Here is a 24,062-nt window from a genome sequence, read left to right as displayed (position 1 = left end):
CATATAAAGAATCGATGACAGCCTATAACAAGTATTAATCATGATTTCCTAAGTTCAGTATATTTTGTTTCCAAATGGAAAGTACATCAGTTAAAAAAAAAAAATCTAAATAACTTTCTGGTGTGTATACGCAAAGAAAGGCGTTAAAGAAATATGAAACATTTAAACTTTCATAAACACTGCTTTACATTGGTAAGCGATTGTAATTATTTCTTTGAGGAAAAACAAGTTTTTTTTTGCGTACGGCAAATAATTAGTGTCTGCACTTAAATGTAATATATGTTATTTTAAGCTGCCTTTCATTTGGGTGTGTCCCCCAGTGGCTCAGCGGTATGTCTGCGGACCTACAACGCTAAAAAACGCGTTTCGATACCCGTGGTGGGCAGAATACAGATAGCCCATTGTGTAGCTTTGTGCTTCATTCAAAACAACAACAACAATCATTTGGTTGTATGAATTTAAAAATCGTAAAAATTCATTTAGAGAATTCTTTGTCTTGTTTTATGGTGTCAACCAGCTTCACTCATATTGATTATTTTTGTATGAATACCTTCATATTTGTCTGTAGGCCTAGTGGTTAGCGTGATGAGTTGTGAACCAGAGGGCTCACGGCGCTGCCAGTTTTCACAAAACTGTATTCCTTACTTTGAGATCGTAGGAACACTACAAGAGTGCCGGTTGAATCCAACTAATCCCTCACACAGCCCGAGTAGTGACAGTGGGTACTGTTGAACACTACTTTCTATCCAATTTATCAGTTCATAATTAAGAATAGCTAGCGCGGATAGCCCTTGGATAGCTTTGCGCAACTATCCAAAACAAACCTTCAAATTTTGTCTGTTATTAGGGGGAAGATATATAGAAAGCATATAAAAAATTAAACTTATTAAAACAAAAGGTCACCTAATTTAGAGTGAAATGACACAATTTTTGAACTTACACCGGAATAGATTACAATAATGTAAAAATATAAATATTTTAAGATACTGCGATACAACTACATCATTTGAAATTGAAGAATAAAGATAACTATTAGATTTTCTTTAGGAATAATTACAAGCAAAAAACAACAAAAATGAAAGCACGTTGAAGAGAAAAATGTATTTATAATTTTGTCACAAAGGTGATAAAAAACAACAACAAAAATCACGACAGTTCCTCAAAACGTAAGATTAAAAGAAATGTCAAAAATGGCAGAAATTACCCATGATACTATTTCTTAGAAGTAGTAATCTTACTATAATGAACATAGTGTGTATGTAAATACCTATGTATGCAACCAAAACACCTGCGCCATCTATTGAATGATATCAGACACAAAAGTCATAAAATTCAGACTTTGAGCATCCACAATTCAGACAACTATAAAAATAACTGTGATATATGCAACAACCATTTCTTTACAATAGAAGACAGTTTTAAATAATAGGTACTCTCTTTATAACAAGAACACAGCTTTCACTAGGACTTCACGTGACGGTGTGATTACATCTTTATTGATCCATTTTTTTAAACGTAGTACTAAGAAAACGGAGCTTTTGAAAACTATTCATTTTTCAATAAACAGTACCACTTTTAATACATAAAACATTATAGTTTATACACTAAATTTTATTAATATTTTGTACTCTGTATATTGAACCATTTTGATGCAATGAGTTATGTATGACTAAAGAGTAGAATTCGAACAGTTTTCTTGTGCAGTACTTTTCAGAAAAAAAAAAATCAGTTTAGCAGAAAATGCTCACTTCTTCTAAATTTTTTTCAATGAGGTATTGCGAGGTATATTATGGTCAGTACAAGCAGCCGCCTATGGGTGGCGTTTTTTCTAGTACATATAATAGAGTATCTCGTCAAATCATCTTTACTAAAAGGTAAACATTGATAAAAAAATAATTGTAATACAGAAATCAATATAATACACGTTCGATCCTAATAATCATGATACGTAGAGTGCTCTCCCACATTTATTTTCCAGACTTTAGATTAGATTTAAATTTTGGAGCGTATATATTTCCTGTTTGAAGATTTAATTTAATAAGGAAATACAACCATACAGTTCTTAACATCTCGTAGACCAACTCAAGCAATTTTTATTATCATGTGTTCCTTTCACTCCAGTAATTACTGTTACTTTCTGAAATGCGTCGTGTCGCTTGCATGGACCAAATCAGTGACTGTAGTGCAGCGGAAGTACATATGCCAGTGCTGGATAGAAGTATGGGGGGTGTGTTAAGGATATCGTGTGTCGGACACCCACAGCAAACATCACAGATAACGGTCCCCATCACCACTGCAACTGTAAACATGCTGCAGCTAACGTGTACTGAAAGCGAATATTGGTTAGGGGTGCTGAGAGTCAATGATGGTGCACACGTAGATGTCAAATGGCATGTCAATAAAAACTGTTTGAATTAGGCTATAAGATGTGGAAAATTGCATGGCTATCTTTCCTTAACTAGTTAATCATTAAATGTTAAAGTAGGAAAGATAATTTTGGGCCACCCTAAGTTGACTTACAATTTTCGTTAACTGATACTTCAATAAGAACCAAACCAACCATAACTCATGTGTGTGTGTTTCCTTATAGCAAAGCCACATCGGGCTATCTGCTGAGTCTACCGAGTGGAATCGAACCCCTTACCGATGTATCAGCGGGAGACCCAACCGTAACAAGGTCAACGAGGCGCAGACAATATAAATTCAATCAGTTATGGGAAGCTTAATTTGTCTGAGTGCGGGTTCTCTAATTAGAAGTGAACTTATAAGAAGAGGTAACTTTTTTTGTGCACCACATCATATCTGTTACATGCAGTGCCGACGAGACCTTTCGTCAAATATCAAGATTCATCAAACCAATTGGAATATGATAGATACGGAAGTGTGCGAGGGCCACTACTTATGTTATCGAATTGTATGAAGAACATCTGTTATGTTAGACACCAATCACTTTCTACAGGTTTCCAAAATTAGCTTCAATACGTAACACACTGCTTGATAATCTAAAATATCTGTAATATTTGAAATACTTGCAAAGCTAACTTTTATGTTTTACAAAGCTATGTTTCTGCAACTGGGTGCTTTAATGAGTGTTATTTCTGGGAATATAACTGTTATTAGTGCGAGGGTTATGCTATATTTATGGCATATCTGGCTCTAATCTAGCCAATAATCATCCAGCGATTGAGGTGAAGGGAGCCAATGAAATTGATGCTAGTAACTGAAACCGTTCAGGGCTGTAGTTACGACCTTACGACAACGCTCATTGCATGAGATGTGAACGTGAGTAGTGCTAGGGTATGAACACCTGGAGTTACAAAATGGATATCTATCGGTGACACACACCGATTAGTTTTCCTTCGCAATACTTAGAATGATTTTTATTAGAAAAATAATATATAAGGGATATCAAAACCAAGTTTCTTGTTACGGCACAGAACGCAACAAGCGCGTTGTTGAAATTCACTCACGTCACATTTTACAGTCGGCATAGAAGTAACAGAAAAGCCTTAGCGTCGATGTTAACGGTAGCCCGCCGTGTTAGACGATTGGCGTCCCGGGAGATCAGGAAATTTCCTTCATCCAGTCTCGATCACGAAGTTCAAATCCTAACTTGAGGTTCCGTGTTTGTGAATATATGTACCTGAGAGCTGTATTGGAAAAGCTCGTGCTTACTAAATCGGTGAATGAAACGCTTTGTATAGAAGAAATATGAACTCGTTGCTAAGCGCTCCTTTTGTAGCTTGTTTCTGATTTAAATATGTGACTTTTTTAGGAAAATAGTGGTGACTATTACATCGTGTGCTACAATGGTTGGGTGGACCTATAACCAAGTTAATCTTGTAGAGTGCCAGGTGGCTTTAGTATTATGTCTTATGACAGGCCTCTCTTCGGAAAACTTCAGTTTGTTTTTACCAAGTCACGAAGTTCACAAACTGTTAGGTAAGTCCCACCCACATTCAAACACGTTTACAGTACTTTAATAAGCTATTCTTATGCATCAAATGTGTACTTCACCACCAAGTTCATATATATTACCATAATTAACAAGCTACTTTATGAACAGCTTAGCTAACCATTAAGGTTATTGCATATTAAATGCACTTCAGAAGCTAGTTCGAACGTATTTCCACATTCAACAAGCTGTTTGTATGTGAAAGTAATATTGCCGTAATGTGCCCTCCATTCGAACAAGCTTCTACGACTATAAAGAGCTAATTACTGATTTTACTGTTGTCGATAATGGTGAAAAAATACGTAAAAACTTTTGCTTAGTTTTACCTCATATATTTTCAGTCAACAATTGCTAGACAAAATTAGATGTATAATTTGTTTCATTGTAAAAACTTGCAGTTTAATCTGGTTGAGTTAGGAGTGTTTGATGTTATAAACATTTAGCGAAACATTTTTTTAAATCTGTAGATATAACCTAAAATAGTCTAGTATTCCTTGCACGTGATCAAATAAATGTTGTAACATTTAAAAATTGTAGTTACCAAGTACCAAATGAAATATCTTCATATTTAATTTTAGCTAATACAACTCTCGATAGCCCAGTGATAAGCTTGGGGGCTTATATTGCCAAACTTCGGAGTTTCATACCTGCAATGGGCACAACGCAGGTAGCTTGTTGTTCAGTTTTACACGGGCCCGGCATGGCCAGGTGGTTAAGGCGCTCGACTCGTAATCTGAGGGTCGAGGGTTCGAATCCCCGTCGCACCAAACATGCTCGCCCTTTTAGCAGTGAGGGCGTTATAATGTGACAGTTAATCTCATTATTGGTTGGTAAAAGAGTAGCCAAAGATTTGGCCTTGCCTCTAGTCTTACTCTGCTAAATTAGGGACAGCTAGCACAGATAGTCCTCGTGTAGCTTTGCGCGAAATTCAAACAAACAGTTTTACAGCGGAAAGGCAATAACTTCTAACTTAAACTGTGTTGTATTTTTAAAATAGCTGTAAGAATGGACATGTTTTGAATTGTACAATATAAATTATTTTATGCTGTATAATTAAAAAAAAACTAAAACAAAAAGAGCCGATGAAATCCTAGCGTTTTTGACAAAGGTGGACCTGTTTTACTTTTTAATCCTGTGTACGTGTGTTTTGTATACTATCGTGAATGCGTCCATTAATTCATTGATCTAACTCAGCTATTAAACAAGAACAGACTTCTGTACTCACACGGTGAAGGGCACTGTCTGACCTTCTAACTGTACTTAGATTGGTTGTTTTTTGTTATTCTCGTTCCCAGTATATGTTTTAGTTATCACTTTAAAATTATACACGAATTCAAGCAGAATTTAAAGATATGGTAAGCATTTTTATGTAAAGTTCAACAGATTTCTAAATGAAAAACAAAATTGCTATTGTAAATTACACGACGGACCCTGATGTAAAGTTAAACAGATTTCTAAATGAAAAACAAAATTGCTATTGTAAATTACACGACGGCCCCTGATGCCTGTTCGTTTTGTATTTGGCAAGAATGTATTTTTAAAGACTATTTATCTTGACAATGGGGCGTCTCCTTTTTACAGTCTGTCCGTATCTCAAGAATCTGATCACGGGACAGGTTTATGGTGGAGGAGTGTCTTTAAACCTGATTGAAGAAGCAGTCAATCCAGACTAAAATCTTAACGCCTGTCCAGCATACATACGTACTGCTGATCTGGCGTAATCTAGGTTTTTTTGGTTGTGTCTCCTGTATCAACAGGATATTCCAAGGCCGAGAGTTTGGCCAGTAACTTAAATAATTATTACATTAAGAAATTTTAACTGAAGTAAAATGAATAACAGACCGTGGATATAATTAAGATATTTAGAACTGTTTCTCGATTAAGGCTCGGGGATTTTTATATCATGTACAGGGTGTCCAAAAAGTCAGTTGCAATAGGCTGAATGCCCTACACGTTTACAGAACTTGCCCAAAATTTGCTTCCTTAAAATCGATTACGTATTAATCCAGACCGCATCTAGAGATTCATCAAACTTCACTAACATTACTTCAAAACGTTTGCAAATAAACAAGAAAACCAATGCTGAATTTCTTTGATAGATTGTTTAGTCAGAGTATTCATGGTGAAACTTTGTAGAATGGACGGCAACTGCCTGTTGAAGAGGACGACGTTTCGAAAGTCTTCCGCCTTTCGTATTCAGGTAAACGAAAGGCGGAAGACTTTCGAAACGTCGTCCTCTACACTTGTGTCTCCACAACAGGCAGTTGCCGTCCATTCTACAACGTTTCATCAGTGTTTAACTTCTTTAAGGGTACAATGGCGACCGACCCCCCCCCCACCCCACCCCAACCCTCCGCCAAAATAAAAGTTTTATATGTACACGTACGTACGACACGTTCTGGATTGCTTCACACGACAGAAACAGTCATAAAATATTGCTTTGCATATGCGTTAGGAACAAAAACTATCCACTCGTGTAAAACAGGTAGCATAATGAAAGAAACGTATGACATTCATCATTCTAGTAGTTATAATTCCACCGATGTCTTTTCCACAATAGGTATTATGATAAAGTCATAGTATAAATCGGTTTGTCTATTTCTTCACGTTATATATAGTGCTAAACTCTGCATAACATAGAACAGTTGAGACTTCGTTTTGTTTGTGACTTTTGTGAAATATGCAATTGAATTATATTTGTAATTGGATATGGTAAGGTATAAGACATGTAATTTCCTTATCGTGTAAAAGATAAGTAACCGCATAAAATGGATAGGGCAGATAATTTCCTTATGATGTAAAAAGACGGATTGGCCCGGCATGGCCAAGCGCGTTAAGGCGTTCGACTCGTAAGCCGACGGTCGCGAGTTCGAATCCCGGTCGCACCAAACATGCTCGCTTTCCCAGCCGTGGGGGCGTTATAATATGGCGGTCAATCCCACTATTCGTTGGTAAAAGAGTAGCCCAAGAGTTGGCGGTGGGTGGTGATGATTAGCTGCCTTCCCTCTAGTCTTACACTGTTAAATTAGGGACGGCTAGCGCAGATAGCCCTCGAGTAGCTTTGCGCGAAATTCAAAAACAAACAAAAGACTCCTTGTGGTGTAAAGAAAAAGCTTTCTAGTGTAACTTACAGTGTGAGGATGTGATATTTTTCTTTATTTTACAACAAACAAACTGCTTGAGAAAGTGCACATATATATTATTGTTACTAAGCACTGAATTAGCAACTATTTTATTTCTCTATAAAGCTGTTCAGACACTTATATTTTTGCACATTAAAAACGAGTAATAGTTAAAAAGGTTGTCTTTTTCATACATTCGAAGTTAAAACACGTGCTTAGTTAAATCATAGCTAACACAGCATCTAAACAAGACAAAAAATGTCCATACAGACCTCGATCATTTTTCACCAGATCTTGTGAGTCAGAGGCTCAGAACTAGCTGATTGTAAATGGGTGTGCCGAGCGCTCTAACTTGCCTCAGACCTCGCGGTCATGTGACGAGCAAACGAAAAGCTATTTTATCTTGTTATCTTTGAAGCAACTGAAAAGGTAACTGTCTAGTTAAAGGTACTGAAAATTTCAATTTAGATTTAATTAAAGATAGTCGATGAAATCCACTTGTTAACTGTAGTCCTCATGAGAAGACGTCAAGTAACAAGACAATTATAATTTTTTTCACTTAAAATCCTCTTTCATATATGACCTAAAATATTTTTTTATTACACTGTTACCGAGTAATTTTCCCCTGACTAGTAATATAGATTACTGTCTTTTGAAAGTTTTATTACCAAAGGCAGAAATAATAAAATTTCAGGTAGTGAATACAAATACAGGTTTTGTCCATGCACTTCATATTTTTAGCACACATTATATAAATATATTAGTCATAGATATGCGACAAACAATAAAAACAACATTAATATTGCTATAGGGTTAGAATTCTGGTATGCTTTGCAAATTTTTCATGATGCAGAACTCCCTGTCAATTTTATTCAGTCATCCAAAAAATCATGTTTATTTTTGTTCTGATAGGTGTCGCTTTAAGTTTAACACATGTCCACTTAAATTTACTGTTATTTGTTTTCAAACCTTCATTGCACTGACATCAATCATACAACACGAAAAATTAGGTAATTATTGAAATTGTGCTAAAATCTACTGACTATAAATTTTACATGATTCTAATTAATAGTTACCTGTGGTATACTTTTAACAAAAGCAAAATATCTGAATTTTTCCAGTTATTAGGTTTAACAGGAAATTTGAAGAACATATGTTCGATATTGAACAGTTACAGCTGGTTCGTTAGGCGTTGCTAAGTCCTGAGCCAAGCCAACAAGGCCACTGCTTTGTTACACCAGTTGATGTAACACTAGATGAGGGAAGGGGGGCGCATTAGAAAAGATTTATGACTGTGATAAATAAGACTTCACTTAAATTACACCTTCTCTGTGTGTACTAAGGAAAAGTGTGGTAAAGGTGTGCTGACCCTTGTAACATAAATTACTGTTAGCAGCTTATCCAAAACGTTTCTTGAGTTCTATTTGTGATTCATAAACGTTTCAGATATAGGGTAGATAGTAGACGTATAATTGCTACTCAAGCAAAAATAGACATATTCGTATTATTTACAACCTTACTCAGTGGCGTAGCCAGGTTTTCCACTTGAGTTGAGGGGGGGGGATAATAATTTAAAAAGTTGAAATTTATCTAAATTTTTAATAAATTGGCCATTAAAACAAATAAAATGTGAGTGTTTATATAAGTTTTATTGTTTATGAAATGACATGAAACGAGTTTATTATACATAAAAATTGAAAAATAATATGTGATGAATATCAGTACATATACGTATTTTCCAGGGGAGCGGTCCCACTAGGACCCCCCTTGACTACGCTTCTGACCTTACTCCGTCTTACTTACTTTTATGTATTTGATGTACCAATAATCTATTAACTCATATCCTGCTAATTTAAGAAAATGCAAGTTGTTTTAATAAGACCACCCCTTTGGTTTATTTGCTTGTTATAATTTCTTATTTATAATTTAGTTACCGAGGAAGCTGCTTGAGTTATGAAATGGATTTTTTAGTAAATAGTGCAAGTGTTTGACTTTTGTGATGAAAGGTCAGGTAATAAATCTTTAATATTCTAATATGAGTGGGTTGTACAGATGTAACTTTTTTTTTTCAGTAAGTAATCCAGACTTTCAGTGATGACGAGAAAACCCACTTGTAGAGAAAAATATATGTTTTGTTTTTTGAATTTCGCGCAAAGCTACTAGAGGGCTATCTGCGCTAGCCGTTCCTAATTTAGCAGTGTAAGACCAGAGGGAAGGCAGCTAGTCATCACCACCCACCGCCAACTCTTGGGCTACTATTTTACCAACGAATAGTGGGATTGACCGTAACATTATAACGTCGCCTACGGCTGAAAGGGCAGGCATGTTTGGTGCGACCGGGAATCGAACCCGCGACCCTCGGATTACGAGTCGCACGCCTTAACACACTTGGCCATGCCAGGCCCAAATATATACGTAGAAACGGCTGGTTTTTTTATGAACTTGACGATGACCGAAGAAGGTTGAAACGTTTGTTGTTCGCTCCACTATATAAAAAATTTTTTCAACCCAAACCAGCCGTTTTTACATATAATCCAGACCTTATTTGTAATAACTGAGAATGAAGTAGGGTTTGGGAACTTTTGAAGCGACCTAATCTTGCTAATGGGCTTTAGTGAGAGAAAAAAATGCCAGAACAAACACGCGTGTTTGAAAAGCTTGTGTAGCTTAAGATTATTATACAGGAAATATGCAGAAAGTGGAAGCACCCAAGTGGCGGAATGTTTCCGTAGTTGTATAGTTGTATTTAATTATGTAAGCTGAAATATTAATTTTGTTCTCACATTTTCAATTAGATTTAAAGCAAAGAGCAGTAAACGTCACGTGGAAGCTAGAAGCCTAAATCTAAGTAGGCGAATACCCTAGGCTAAGTTACCTTAGAAACTCCTAAGGCTAGACCGTCATTTCGATAAACACAAAGTTAGGTCTTCATACATTATTTTAGAATGTTCTGTATATACTTACTTTAAAATATGTTAATTGTTATGTTCCAACTTTAAACTATTAACTTATTTTTCGTGTCCCTTGAGGCCTGTTCATGACAACATACTTGTTGACATAGGCTTAAAACAAAGTCTGCAAATTTTGTAAGCCTATGGATTCTATATATATAAAGCAGGTTCTACAAACATACAGTTGTAAAACGTGGAATAACTTGAAGGAGTATACGTTTGGCGTTTTACGTAAAAGGTGAAATCACCTTTTACAAATTCTCTATTATAAACAACAAGTGCATGAAGGAATGGGTATTATCCCTGTTCTTACCGAATAGGCCCAGCAATTTGTTTGTATATTTTAAAGTTTCTGGTTTTGTTTGTATTTTCCTGATACTTTCTATACTTTTATATACTACTACTACTAAAGATAATGTAAATTGCTCAAAATATAATTATCGGGAGATAATTATGAACAACCTCTGAACATGCACTAAAACTAATAAAACAAATTAAATATTAATATTTAACATTATATATCATGTTTTATGACGTATTTATTAATAAAAGACCCATTATTGTCGCAAGGATTTTAGTAAATTATAATCACTACATGATTTTAAAATATACACCACTTTGATTACTAAATTGAAATGAATAGTATATAATAGTTTATCAGTTAAAAAAACATTCATCGTTTAATTATGTTTTGGCTGTAAACTGACATAATTACTTAACAAAACATTAAAATTATGGACAGGAGGACAAAAGCAGCGGTTTGCAACCAGTAATGCAACTGAATGAAACAATTTCTTTTTAACTTTGAAATATAATTGGAACGTTATATTTCTAAATACATTCTAACTTCTTGTAATTATGTGGGATAGATATGAAACTTGTTTTGTCCATTACAATAAGCTAACATCACATACACTGACAGGATATACATTTTGTTTCTTTTATAACAACATTGTCAAACATTAGTAGAAAAGCCATGAACATTTGCAAATATGTAAAAGTAATGCTCACATTTGATACGAATTATCAGCATATCGACATATTCTATGACAGACATGGGGATACAAACTTTAGGAACATCGTTTACTCTTGGGGCTTTTGTTTTTTTGGTGTTTATTTTTTAGCTGTTATAGTTTTATTTATTTAGATATCTTCAACTCGGTGTTTTTCGGGGTTTACTCTTTTAATGCTGTACTAACGTACCGCGTATTCTCTTAATACTAATTTCGTACGGGAGTAATATCAGGTACAAAACATAATAGTATTTATGTTAAAGCTTTGTAAGAGCGGCTAATATTTTATATAAAAGTATAAATATAAACATTTCTCTCACGGATGAAGCTCGAAGAAGTACAGAATGTAAACGTAAATAACCATTTCTGGTATTTGTGGAAAAAGAGTCATTAATTTTTATTTTTCTGTTTTTCTTGTACCGACGGTATATGTGCAGAAATAACACATATGCTATATTTAATTGTTTTCATGAATGTCGTTTTAACCAGCTAAAGATAACGTAAAATGTTATTTTTTGATGAATAATTGATTAACTAACCCTAACGGTTAATACTTATTTTTTCACGAAGATTGCCCAGTTAAAATCAACGTTTTTCAAAATGTTACATTTTTAGGAAGATAATTATTTTATTAGTCAATAATAACGGTTAATTAGTATTCAAATGTCCATAAAGTATATTTTAACAAGCTATATGTGACGTTAAAGACTGTTTCTTTTATAAAGGGTAAGCACCATATTTATTGTATTTCTCACGTTATTTCCAGAATATGTGCCATAAATGGTAAAAATGAATATTTACAGAATAGCTTTGATATAATATGGCGATGAGATTGGGAGATTTAATTAGTTGGTTCATGGAGTTTTAAACATAAAAGCTTATATAAACTGCAAACGCCAGCTAGCATGAACTTTGAAAGGTTATGCAAGTTGCAATAACTGTGATTAATATTTAAATAATTTACATGTAACTTACGAGCCAATCAAAATGGCGTGGCGATGCCGTTCACTATAACTCAGCACTTGACGTCATCTACTGTTTTATTCCTTTAGGCTGCATTTTTTTTTAGAAGCGTATTTCGGCTCGTGTAATTATAGCTCTTGAAAGTTTGTTTATTTCTTGTTAGACATTTAAGGTATAATTGGATATAATGATCTTCCGACTTCTTCCGGTAACTATAGAGTCTGTTAATAGAACATATATCACAAATAATAAAAATAAATTGGCAAAATTATATAAATATAGAGCTGGCCCGGGATGGGTAGATGGGTTAAGGCGTTCGACTCTTAATCTGAGGGTCGCGGGTTCGAATCCCCCATCGCACCAAACATGCTTGCCCTTTCGGCCGTGGGGGCGTTATAACGTTACTGTCAATCCCACTATACGTTGGTAAAAGAGTAGCTCAAGAGTTGGTGGTGGGTGGTGATGACCAGCTGCCTTCCCTCTAGCCTTACAGTGCAAAATTAGAAACGGCTAGCACAGATAGCCCTCGTGTAGCTTTGCGCGAAATTCAAAAACAAACAGAAACCTCGTAAGAAGCTTATGTTACCTACCTTTTAGTATTGACACTAAAGGAATTGCTGATGTAATATTTGCAGTAAAAATACACATAGTGCATGTATTTATTGAGATAAAATGACTAGCTGAATAAATATATTGACTAGTTATCTTTATGGCCGTCTGAAAAGGTTTTACACAGAGAAATCCAGTTATCTTTCCCCTTTTCTGATTATATCCGACTCGCCACTAATTGCTATAATATAGTTACAAAATATATTAATATTGTCAGTTCTGTCGTTGTAGAAAGTATTCCTAACACTTAGTTTGGAAATTTATTACAACTGTTTTTTATTGTTGTTTTGCTTTGAAGTAAATATTTATTTGTTTTTAAACTTTTACTGAAACATGGAATTATTGTCTACGTTGGCACCGTGTAAAATAAAGCAGTAAAAGAACTCGCTTGATGTATTTATGTGGATTAAGGTAAACCTGGGTAAATATTAAAACGTTTGCACGAACTGAGCGTTTTGTTAAACAGGTATTAAAGAATGATAAATTTTAGCGAAGATTGCCCAACTATTTTATTATGTTATGAAAATTATACGGTCGACAACCGTTATAATCGTGTAGTCCTCACTCATTAGATTTAGTTAATGCATACTTGACTCGTGTTCTCGTTTTATGAAACATGTTTTGGTTTGTTTTGAATTTCGGACAAAACTACACAAGTGCTATCTGCGCTAACCGTCCCTAATTTAACAGTTTAAGACTAGAGGGAAGGTAACTAGTCGTCATCACCCACCGCCAACTCTTGAGTTACTCTTTTACCAACGAATAGTGGGATTGACCGTCATATTATAATGCCCCCCACGGCTGAAAAGGCGAGCATGTTTAGTGTGATGAAGATTCGAACCCTCGACCCTCGGATTACGAGTCGAGTGCCTTAACCACCTGGCCATGCCGGGCCATATAATATGAGTAACAGTTCATTTTCACTAATTGTGCGAGCTGAAGAGGACAAATCTGTATATTTAATGTTTCATTCTTGAAACACTCGTCAGTATTGTACAGTGCCTGTCAAAAATCAGTTTGATTGATTTTAAAATCAGTCTGCTGTTATGACTGACAATCAGGAAAAAAGCAACTGACTAACCAATAAAAATTATATTTGTTAGAAACAAACAAACAAACTTAGAAATATTTAAGTATTGCTTGGTATTATTTCTTCGTTTCTTTATTTTAGGAAATGGATTTTCTGGGGCATAGTCAGAAGAAACGTTCATAATGCGTATTATATATATACATGTTTTCAAAGTTTTCCACACATGGTTTATTTGTTTGTTTTTTGAATTTCGCACAAAGCTATTCGAGGGCTATCTGAGCTAGCCGTCCATAATTTAGCAGTGTAAGACTAGATGGAAGGCAGCTGGTCATCACCACCCACCGCCAACTATTGGGCTACTCTTTTGCCAACGAATAGTGCGATTGTTAATACACTGTTAAGTTAGGGACGGCTAGCGCAAATAGCCCTCGTGTAACTTTGCGCGAAATTCAAAACAAACCAAGTCAAATTATACTGTTTATATGTAAGAAAAACGTTAAATCGTCAATTATGTCAGCGCAGTTAGCCTAGTTGCTTTGCACCATAAAACGCCAAAACAACTGACCATCAGTAATGTCAGTAGTAGAGTCACTTTTTTCTCTCTCTCTCTCTGTGTGTGTTTTGTTATAGCAAAGCCACATCGAGCTATCTGCTGAGCCCACCGAGGGGAATCGAACCCCTAATTTTAGCGTTGTAAATCCGTAGACTTACCGCTGTACTAGCGGGGGGGGTACTCTTTCTCGTTGGCACGTTGAGCATCTGTTTAATTAATGTTTTGGATATTTATAACCAGTTGTCATAATTATGATTGTAATATGTGAAATGTTGTTGTTTTTGAATTAAGCACAAAGCTACTCAATGGGCTATCTGTGCTCCGCCCACCACGGGTATCGAAACCCGGTTTTTAGCGTTGTAAGTTCGCAGACATACCGCTGAACCACTGGGGCACAAGATGTGAGATAAAACTATAAATACTGAACTTGGAAAATACATGTTTTAAAGTCCCGTTAGGTATTCCTTGTTATTTTGGTAGAATTGTAGGCACTGTTTAAAGTCCCGTTAGGTATTCCTTGTTATTTTGGTAGAATTGTAAGCACTGTTAAAGGCTTAAGCTACTTTATCAAATGGCTTTTAAAATTTTCAGAACTAAAGGATAACTTTATTTACCATGGAAGACGAGTTTTGGAATCATCATTCAGATAACTGTAAACAGTGTTCCTGGATAGATTTTTAATTATTTTATTCACAACGAACCTCATTGTTTCATCAACTTTTTTAACAAACATCAATGGATCTTCACTGTTTGAATGTTCTTTATATGCGAAGCACAAAGGCGTAACATAGTATCTGCTACATAGACTCGATTTTTTGTAAATGTTTTTTGTAACTGCAAGTACTTTTTATTACATGAAATATTTGTTAAATTTACAATATTTTTAGGTTACGTGATACGACATTTGCATTGCAAAAACGTACTCGCTCACCCTAATTGCAGTCAAGAAAAATAAAACGTTACAATGGGAGTCAATAAGTTAACTGCCCTATGAAATACCATCAAAGATTTTGTTGGTTTGTGATTCAGCACAAAGCTACACAATGAGCTATTGGTACTCTGCTCGTCACGGGTATCGATACCCGGTTTATAGCGTTGTAGGACTGCAGACATACCGCTGTGCCACTAGGGGCACCATCAAGGAAGAGAGAAAAAAATGGCTTGTAACAACTTTGTTTTTTCTTTTCATATTAGAGTTCGTTAAAAGTACATAACAAGTTTGACATTCTGTTGGCAATTTCTAAGTAGTTTAGTCCAGTTATCAGGTACATCATGAAAACCAAACATGATGAATGATCTTTTTTGAAGCGTGAAAACAAAACGCTTTACTAATAACTAGATGAAAGGTATATTTGGTATTATGTACACATTCAGTTCGTACGGAAGAAATATAACACGTACAGTCACAATGAAACAGCAATGTTCAGGGCTGGCAATGGCTTAATGCTTATGGAGATCGACACGTAATTTGGGAGTAGCGGGTTCGAATCTCATCACCGAACGTCTTCGACCTTTCAGCTGTGATGGCATTATAACGTACAGTTAACCCCACAATTCAGTTAAAGTATTCCAAGATTTGGTAGTGGGTGGTTCTCACTACCCGCTTTCCTTCCGGCCTATCAACCCTAAATTAGGTATGGCTAGCGCCCTCAAGTAGCTTTGCCCAGAATTCAACAAGACAAACAAACAACAATGTTCCATATAAACTGCTCGTTGTACATCTTTTGACAAGGCAGTGCACTTGTTCATGAATTTGTGAACTGTTAATACATTCATTATAAACAATAATAAAATAAAAATATCTGAATAAAGAGTCCGTGAAAGAAAGAAGGAAGCTTCTTTTATTGTTAGAGAGTACATAGCTAGCCCTTTTGTTCATTAAGTAGTGTAAACTTAGTGTTGTATGCGGCACGTGCATGGGTCGATGTTTAGCGTGCCGTGACTATGAATCTAAGGATTCATGCTCGCGACCCGTTGCCGCAAATAATAACTTTGAACTTTAGGTCAAATCCCTCTATTAAATCAGACAAGTGTTATTTAAAGAGTTGGCGGTGGATAATCCTGTTGAAATGATTTTTTTCTTTGATCCTATCAGCTAGCCCTTTTACGTCATCAAACATCTCGCCCTTTCAGTTGTGAGGGGGGGGGGCTTTAGAATGGAGGCACTAGTCAACAACACCCACCGCCACATTATAACGCACACATGGCTGAAATGGCGAGCATATTTTATGATGGGATTCGAACCCGACGGTAAGGAGTCTAGCGTCCTAACCATTAATAAATATATAGTAAGAACAGTTATAAATAAATAAATTGATAATTTGTATAGTTAAAAACCTAAATATCAATAATGTATGTACAATATATGTGTATATATATATATATATTATAGTATATACAGTTTTTCGTACTTTGTAACAGTCATTGGCGTTGTTGACTTTGTCAGAAATTTCAAAGATGGTCCACGATAACTTTTAAGTTATCCAAGCGACTTCTACTTGTAAGGATGTTGGGGTTGAATTTATCACCATTCGATATCATAATTACTCTTTTCTTTGGATACGCAACACTGAACGTCCTACCCACAGCCACTGGTGGTGTGTTGCGAAAAGCACGTCGTGACCTATTTTAAATAAGGATAAATTGTCACGTTTAAGCTATATTGTAGAATTCAAGAATAAATAACACAAGACATCCTAAAATTGTTTAACCAAATAATTTATCTTTACACCGTTAGCAAGCAGAAATTATGCTTGAAATAATATACTTTATACAAAGGTATTAAATTCGTAATTGGGGAGTTCTTAGTCAGTAATTATCCTAGAGAAATGGGCCACTCAGAGTGATAACTCGAGTTTTCAATTAAATTGTAGTTTTGATATTTTTCTAATTGCACACGTATTCAACGTATAATATATTTAATTGTTTATTTCCCGTACAAAAATGAGAGTTGGAAGTTTAAAAGAAAGCTTTGTATCGTCATTTGACTTTGGTCCGCCACTGTACAGTGGTAATTCTACGGATTTACAACGCTAAAATCAAGGCTTCGATTCCCCTCGGTGGATGCAGCAGATAGCCCAATGTGGCATTGCTAGAAGAAAAATACACTCATTGATTTTGCCTCAGTTTCTGAGAACAACATTCAAGGAAAAAAAGAAGTAATTACATAATTTTTTCTCCCACTTTCTTTTGATGATGTTTTCGTTTGTCTCGTTTGTTCGTTGTGACCACGTTGTCGTGTCAAACATATCTATTTTCTCCATTAAAACTTAATCCCCTCAAGTCAGCCATTCCCCGCGAATAACGAACATATATCCAGACGTTGTCACAGTTTATCACCATTTAAAGCCGAAATCGCCACGAGCAAAGAAACCGCCTCAAGTTCCCGTGTTCCGGTTCCGTTTACCCTGCTAAAAATCTCATAATTTTTGTCCAGTATCTCCTTACAAACATGACACAACCTTAAGAAAAAAAAAGTAACATGATCCTTTTCTTCTTCGGAATACTATAACCAATAGAAAAGAAGGGAATCCTAGAAGTCATGACCCTAATATTTTACAGTTAATGAGAGATCTCTATGTTCTAATCACCGTCTTCTTACGAACGAGACAACGAAACCTGAAGCCAGATGACATTAAATAAACTTATTGTTACTGCAGCTTCCCTTTAATATAAAATTATTGAAACATTGAGATTGACTGAAATGTTTAAATACTGAATTTATTATTTGAAATGAAAAAACAAATTAATTAAAAGTTGCCAAGGTAAATTAATGATAGGAAAATAAATATTAATATGTAATTTTCAGATAATCTGTAATATCAACATCTTTAATTGCTGGTTCGTTGTTTGAGTCCAAATAGACTTTCTAATTGTTCAGCAGATTTCCATAGTTATTTAACCCTACTATTACGTTATTCTGTTATACGTTTCGGGTCGTATTGACCCGAAGCAATTTCAAATAAATCACGAAATGGGCTTCAATTAATAAAATATTTTTTTTCTACGCATAGCTTTTACTTTCCTGTAAGCAAAGACACACCCAGATTGCCGAACATATGTCATTCTCAATACTGACCAATGATTTCTTTTGTAGGCCTCAAGTCCGAGCTGTACTATGTCCGAGACGGAGAAGTAAACCTATACGCTTTGGGATTCGAGGTAGTTGTTCCGAATAATATTTCTGTCCTTCGTATGACCTGGCAAAGTCTGAGCCGTCAAAAGGTAAGAAAAGGTTTAGAAGTTTGGAGGTTTCTTCTCTCCTTCATATGATGAGGCAATGTCTGAGTCGTCAGAAGGCATTAAAATGTTTGGAAGTTTGTTTCACATAATTGTTTAATTGGTGGTGATTAATTAAGCGGTAGCTTGCAAGGTTTATAACTCTAGAATTTAGAGTTCAATTCCCACGACGAAACAAAAGTTTTGTTAGTGAACAAAACATTGAGTTATTACTGCGAGCAGTACCGAACGTGGCTATTACTGTTATTTGTGATGTCGTCCTTGAAAGGCACTTAAATTATATGTTGTTCAATTATCTTTAGTGTCTTATGTTCAAAATGTGTAAATATTCACAATAATCTGGTTTGTTTTGAATTTTGCACAAAGCTACTCGAGGGATATCTACGCTAGCCGTCACAAATTTAGTAGTGTAAGACTAGAGGGAAGGCAGCTAGTCATCACCACCCACAGCCAGCTCTTGGGTTACTCTTTTACCAAGGAGCTGCGGGATTGACCGTAACATTATAATGCCCCCACGGCTGAAAGGGCGAATATGTTTGATGTAACGGGGATTCGAACCCGTGACCCTTAACTACCTGGTCATGCCGGGCCATTCACAATAAACTGTTAAACGTAATTAAGGCAATGGTTTATCCATCTATGAGAAAATACAAATAATGCCTTTAAGCTTTAAATTTTGGAAACTGCTTGCGTAGGTAGTGAGAGAGGCCCGACATAACCAGGTAGTTAAGGGTCACGGGTTCGAATCCCCGTCACATCAAACATATTCGCCCTTTCAGCCGTGGGGGCATTATAATGTTACGGTCAATCCCGCAGCTCGTTGGTAAAAGAGTAACCCAAGAGCTGGCTGTGGGTGGTGATGACTAGCTGCCTTCCCTCTAGCTTTACACTACTAAATTTGTGACGGCTAGCACAGATAGCCCTCGAGTAGCTTTATACGAAATTCAAAAACAAAAACAAAACAAACAAGGTAGTGAGAGAAACTTTATTACAGTTGTACAAAGTTTCGATAACCTTTACGTCATCATTCAGTAACAAATGCTGACCACTTGAACAGATCTGGGCCCAGCACGGCCTGGTTAGGCCGCTGGACTCGCAATCTGTGGATCGTGGATTCGAATTCCTGTCACACCGAACATGATTGCCCTTTTAACCGTGGAGGCCTTATAATGTTTTGTCCATTTTCACTATTCGTTAGTGAAAGAGTAGCCCAAGAATTGGCGGTGGGTGGTGATGATTAGCTGCCTTCCCTCTAGTCTTACACTGCTAAATTAGGGACGGCTAGCACAGATAGCCCAGGAGTAGCTTTGTGCGAAATTCCAACACCCCCCCCTTAGATAAAACACTTTTGTTGCAGTGTAACCATTGCTTCCGGTTTCGTTATTATTAGACAACAGCCTTAAGCTTGTTGGCCATTAGGTTTTTTTTTTTTTTTTAATAATTATCAATGTTAGAAGGGAGTGATGAGTGTTAGCGGTGTCTCAGTATTAGTTCGTACAGGTACAGTGTGTAAAACTACACATCATATTTTTTATCACATATCATTACCGGTATGTCATATAATACTCTAAAGTAGAAATGCCTATAACATTAGCAAGCTGACATTTTACAAGAAAATGAAAAATTTGGAATTTAAACACCTGTAAATAGGGGTCGTACAAAAAGTAAGTAAACAGTAAGGCTGGAGATACTGTAGATATTATTTACCTAAACTACAAACCTACGTTTTGGTTCCATTCTGTTCCACAGAATTACTTTTGGTGGAGTTAATAATGTCTCAAGTATCTCTGGCCATTTTTTTCATTACTTTTGCACGATACTGTTTCCCGGCTTTTTATATATATATGTTTAAATATGGGCAAAGATATGGTAGCTAACTTTGTATGTTGTAATAATAATAAATATAGCTAGTAGCTAGTTGACATGGTTCGTATTGATTCACTATAGTTATTGACTATTTGATCACATCAGTTTGAGACGTAAAGTCTTGAGCTACAGCTGGAGATTTGTTTGAGAAAATAGTGAGTATTTATGATATCTGTTTAAATAAATTATATAAATATAATGCATAGCAATGGACATGTATATGCCTAGACTAACATATAATCTCCACTAAGTGCAAATAAAATTTTATTAGTAGAAAAGAAGCCTTTACGAATAAAATATAAACGTGTAAAACATCATTTAAGGTCTTTTAGGATAATTATTCTAAGAATATGTGTGGTAAAATTTAATATTATATGAAATGTTGTTTGTTAACTGCTACACTTTATACATAATATAAAGGCTGGCTCCTTACAGACACCAATTGTATTGTGTACAAGGCATTGTTTGTTTGAAGTTAAACACAAGGCTCTACAATGAGCTAGCTATCTGTGCTCTGCCCACCGTATTGAAATCCGGTTTCTTATGTTGCAAGTTCGCAGACATACCGCTGTATCACTGGAGAGTCCTCCGCTGGTACGGCGGTAAGTCTACGGACTTACAACGCTAAAATCAGGGGTTTGATTCCCCTCGGTGGACTCAGTATATAGCCCGATGTGGCTTTGCTATAAGAAAACATACACACATCACTGGGGAGCTAAAAATATTGAAGTATTTACATGTTAAAGTCACCTTACTTTTATCTATTATTGGCTGATAATTACTGTTTCACTCTGTACTTTAGTTTTTTAAAAAGGACACCAGACATATTAAAAAAGAACAAATTTCAAGAGGTGGTAATAACAGTATTTACATTAGAATTATTATACTTTTTTGCCTTATATAGGAAAAGCAAACCGACTTTTCTATTCCCTTAAGACTTTTGAAGTACCTTATTTAGTGTTTTACAAAAGATCTGAGTGCAATATACTAAGCCGTTTTAGTTGTGGGCAAGTAAAGATAATAATAACAATAATTACAAACGGGAGGTTTAAGCAGGTTTTACTTTTCTTGTAATTCTAATGTATGTGCTTTTTTGTGCTTATTTGTATGTTTACAACCACTAGTAGAGGTTTTAAAGTGTTGTTTGAACTACATCTTTACTGTTTAATGTGCTCATTGCTCAGAAATATTCTATCAGGGTTTTGTACAACTCTATGTGATCCTTATTATGAACCACGATTGTGATTCATGACTTATCCACTACATCAGTAAAACATATTTTTTCATATCTGATTGAGAGGTTCACAATATTATATCTTAATGCTTGAACGAAACCATACTAAAATAAAAGTAAGCTACTTAAACATGAAGTTAGTAGACATTACATTGTGTGTCTGTCTTTTCTTTTGATGAACATGCTAAAAAGATGATCGGTTATGTATATATGTTAGCATCCGGTGTTCAACAGCAATATTTTTAACCGCTTTGACTCTTACTTTTAGCTGATCTGTTAATGATTACATTATATTCAGTTAAAATGAGTTAAAATGTCAAAATTGTATGTGCAGTGTTTTTATTATACATAACACTGTATCTTAAAATAATTCATGTCCTACTATTTATAGCATTGTACAGCGTTTAATGGCGATTATAAATAACTTTCAGTAAAAGTCGTTATTTTCATGTGTAATTTAAATAATTACATAAAATACTACAATAAAATATCTTACCCAGGACCAACGAACTTCTCGTTGTGCTACGTCACGTAGTCTGTAATTTTCTAGCACTATGTACTGTTTCATTCTATTTCCATAACCCAACTTACACTTTTTTGCTGTATTATTACCGCTTTGTTTTAATTCGTTGTTATTCAGCTGTCTTCCAATTCCTTCAGGTGCACTACGCAATTGCTGTGCTGGTCAATAAAACTGACGCCTTGGGAACTCCACATCTGGACATCGACAAGCAAGGTTTACTACCAGTAACGCAAGAGGGTGAGTTGGCGTGACCAAGCATCAAAACTATTATTACATCTTTCTTTTAAGAATTCTAGCCGATTAATGTATAGAAGTTAACCCACATGGATTTTTTATTTACGATGAAACTAATATCTGGTTTATTGAGAAATTTTCTTCCTGAGGTCACGCAAATAAATGAGCAGAATATCGAAATGTTATTCTAGATGTTCTTGCTTGCATCTCACTTAGGATTAAATATTTTTGTAAGTAGTCAAAATATATTTGAATTGAATAAATGTTATTGAAATTTATTATTCATTGTTAAATGTCTGGAATATTAGAGCGGAGATAATAATGATGTGTGTATATTTTGTTTATATAATCATACAAAGAAAAACCCTAAAGCGACTAAGCTGAACTTTTTAAGTGTTATTATTCTATATCTAATATGGTCTTGTTGTGTCTTAAATATTATTGTACTAGTTTAAGTCTAATAAGGCACAGTAGTCGTACTTTAAATGTTGCCTTACTAATACGAAGATATGAAGGGTAAACATATTTACAAAAATAACTCTATATTTTGGTTTTTTACTTATACAGTTATGTAAAATGTGGGTAAAATACTGTATAGACGATACATTTTTTAGTAATCAACGAACTTACAGCATTTGAGGATACATTTATTGAGCTACATAATACACTGTTGGCCAAAATCTTAAGGTCAATGAACATAAAGAAAAAATATGCATTTTGCGTTGTTAGACTCAACCGCTTATTTGAGTAGAGCTTCGAAAGACGAAAATAAGAAAAGGGATAATAAAAAAAAATAGCATTTAATAGGAAAAATGTGAACATTATGAAATTAGTCTAGATTCTAGCTGGTCAAAAGTTCAAGACCATACCAAAAAGAAGTCCTAAACATGATAGGAAATGCCCAACAAGAGGTCTCAGTAGTGATTTGCACGGCCGTCATTGCGAATAACTTCAAAAATTCGCTTTGGCATGGTTGATATAAGCGTTTGCAGAAGGCTGACTGAAATGTTATTCAAAGTGGTGAAGATGGCTTCACAAAGATCATGCACTGTTTGGAATTGACGTCCATTTCTTTAGACTTCCCTTGCTATCCACCCCCAAACATTTTCAATAGGATTCAGTTCGGAAGAACATGCTGGATGGTCCAAAAGAATTACGTTATTCGCCATGAAAAAGTCCTTTGTCCTGCGGGCATTGTGGATTGCAGCATTGTTCTGCTGAAAGATCCAGCCGTTTTTTACACAAGCGAGGGCCTTCAGTCAATAAGGATGCTCTCTCCAACATGTCAATGTAGCCAGTTGCTGGTTTATCCCACCAGAGACATTTTCTACACGATAGAGTAAAGGAGGCTCCATCATGATCTGGGGTGCTTTCACCTTATTGTGCCAGTAACGTTGGAAGCCATCTGGTCAATCCAGGTTAAACTTTTTCTCATCAGAGAACAAAACCTTCGTACACTTTTCTACTTCCCATGTTTGGTGCTTCTCAGTAACGTTTAATTGAGCTGTTTCGTGGTGTGGAAGGAGGCGTGGCTTTTGAAGACGTTTACGGTTTTAAAGCCTTTATCTCGTAGACGCCCTCTTGTTGTTCTTGAGCTGCATTCTGCGTCTGTAAGGACCTTAACCTGATTCGACAATCGGCTGATGTCTTGCCGGACAACCCGTCGAATCCTCCTGCTCAACGCCGGCGAAATTTTGTTGGGCCAACCACTTGAAATTCTCGTTCCGTATCCCTCAGGGTCTTTTAAAAAATTTGCAACAGCAGTTTTAC

The 24,062-nt window shown here is 35.5% G+C and overlaps 1 protein-coding gene across 2 annotated transcripts in view; it reads left to right on the top strand.

Moving 5' to 3' along the window:
• Positions 1-3,284: 3,284 nt before the first annotated feature.
• LOC143256589 (tyrosine-protein kinase RYK-like) overlaps positions 3,285-24,062 on the top strand; it is a 40,285-nt gene continuing 19,507 nt past the window's right edge. Inside the window, exons 1-3 of one of the 2 annotated variants that reach the window (XM_076513982.1) lie at positions 3,285-3,942; positions 18,293-18,420; positions 22,196-22,295. In XM_076513982.1, the coding sequence (XP_076370097.1) occupies positions 3,810-3,942; positions 18,293-18,420; positions 22,196-22,295 (361 nt within the window). In that variant the 5' untranslated portion in view covers positions 3,285-3,809. The remainder of the gene's footprint in view (positions 3,943-18,292; positions 18,421-22,195; positions 22,296-24,062) is intronic. The other variant, XM_076513981.1, reaches the window with a different exon arrangement.

Source organism: Tachypleus tridentatus, chromosome 7 (assembly GCF_004210375.1).
Source record: "Tachypleus tridentatus isolate NWPU-2018 chromosome 7, ASM421037v1, whole genome shotgun sequence".
Lineage (NCBI taxonomy): Eukaryota > Metazoa > Arthropoda > Merostomata > Xiphosura > Limulidae > Tachypleus > Tachypleus tridentatus.
This window is presented reverse-complemented; position numbering and strand designations above follow the sequence as displayed.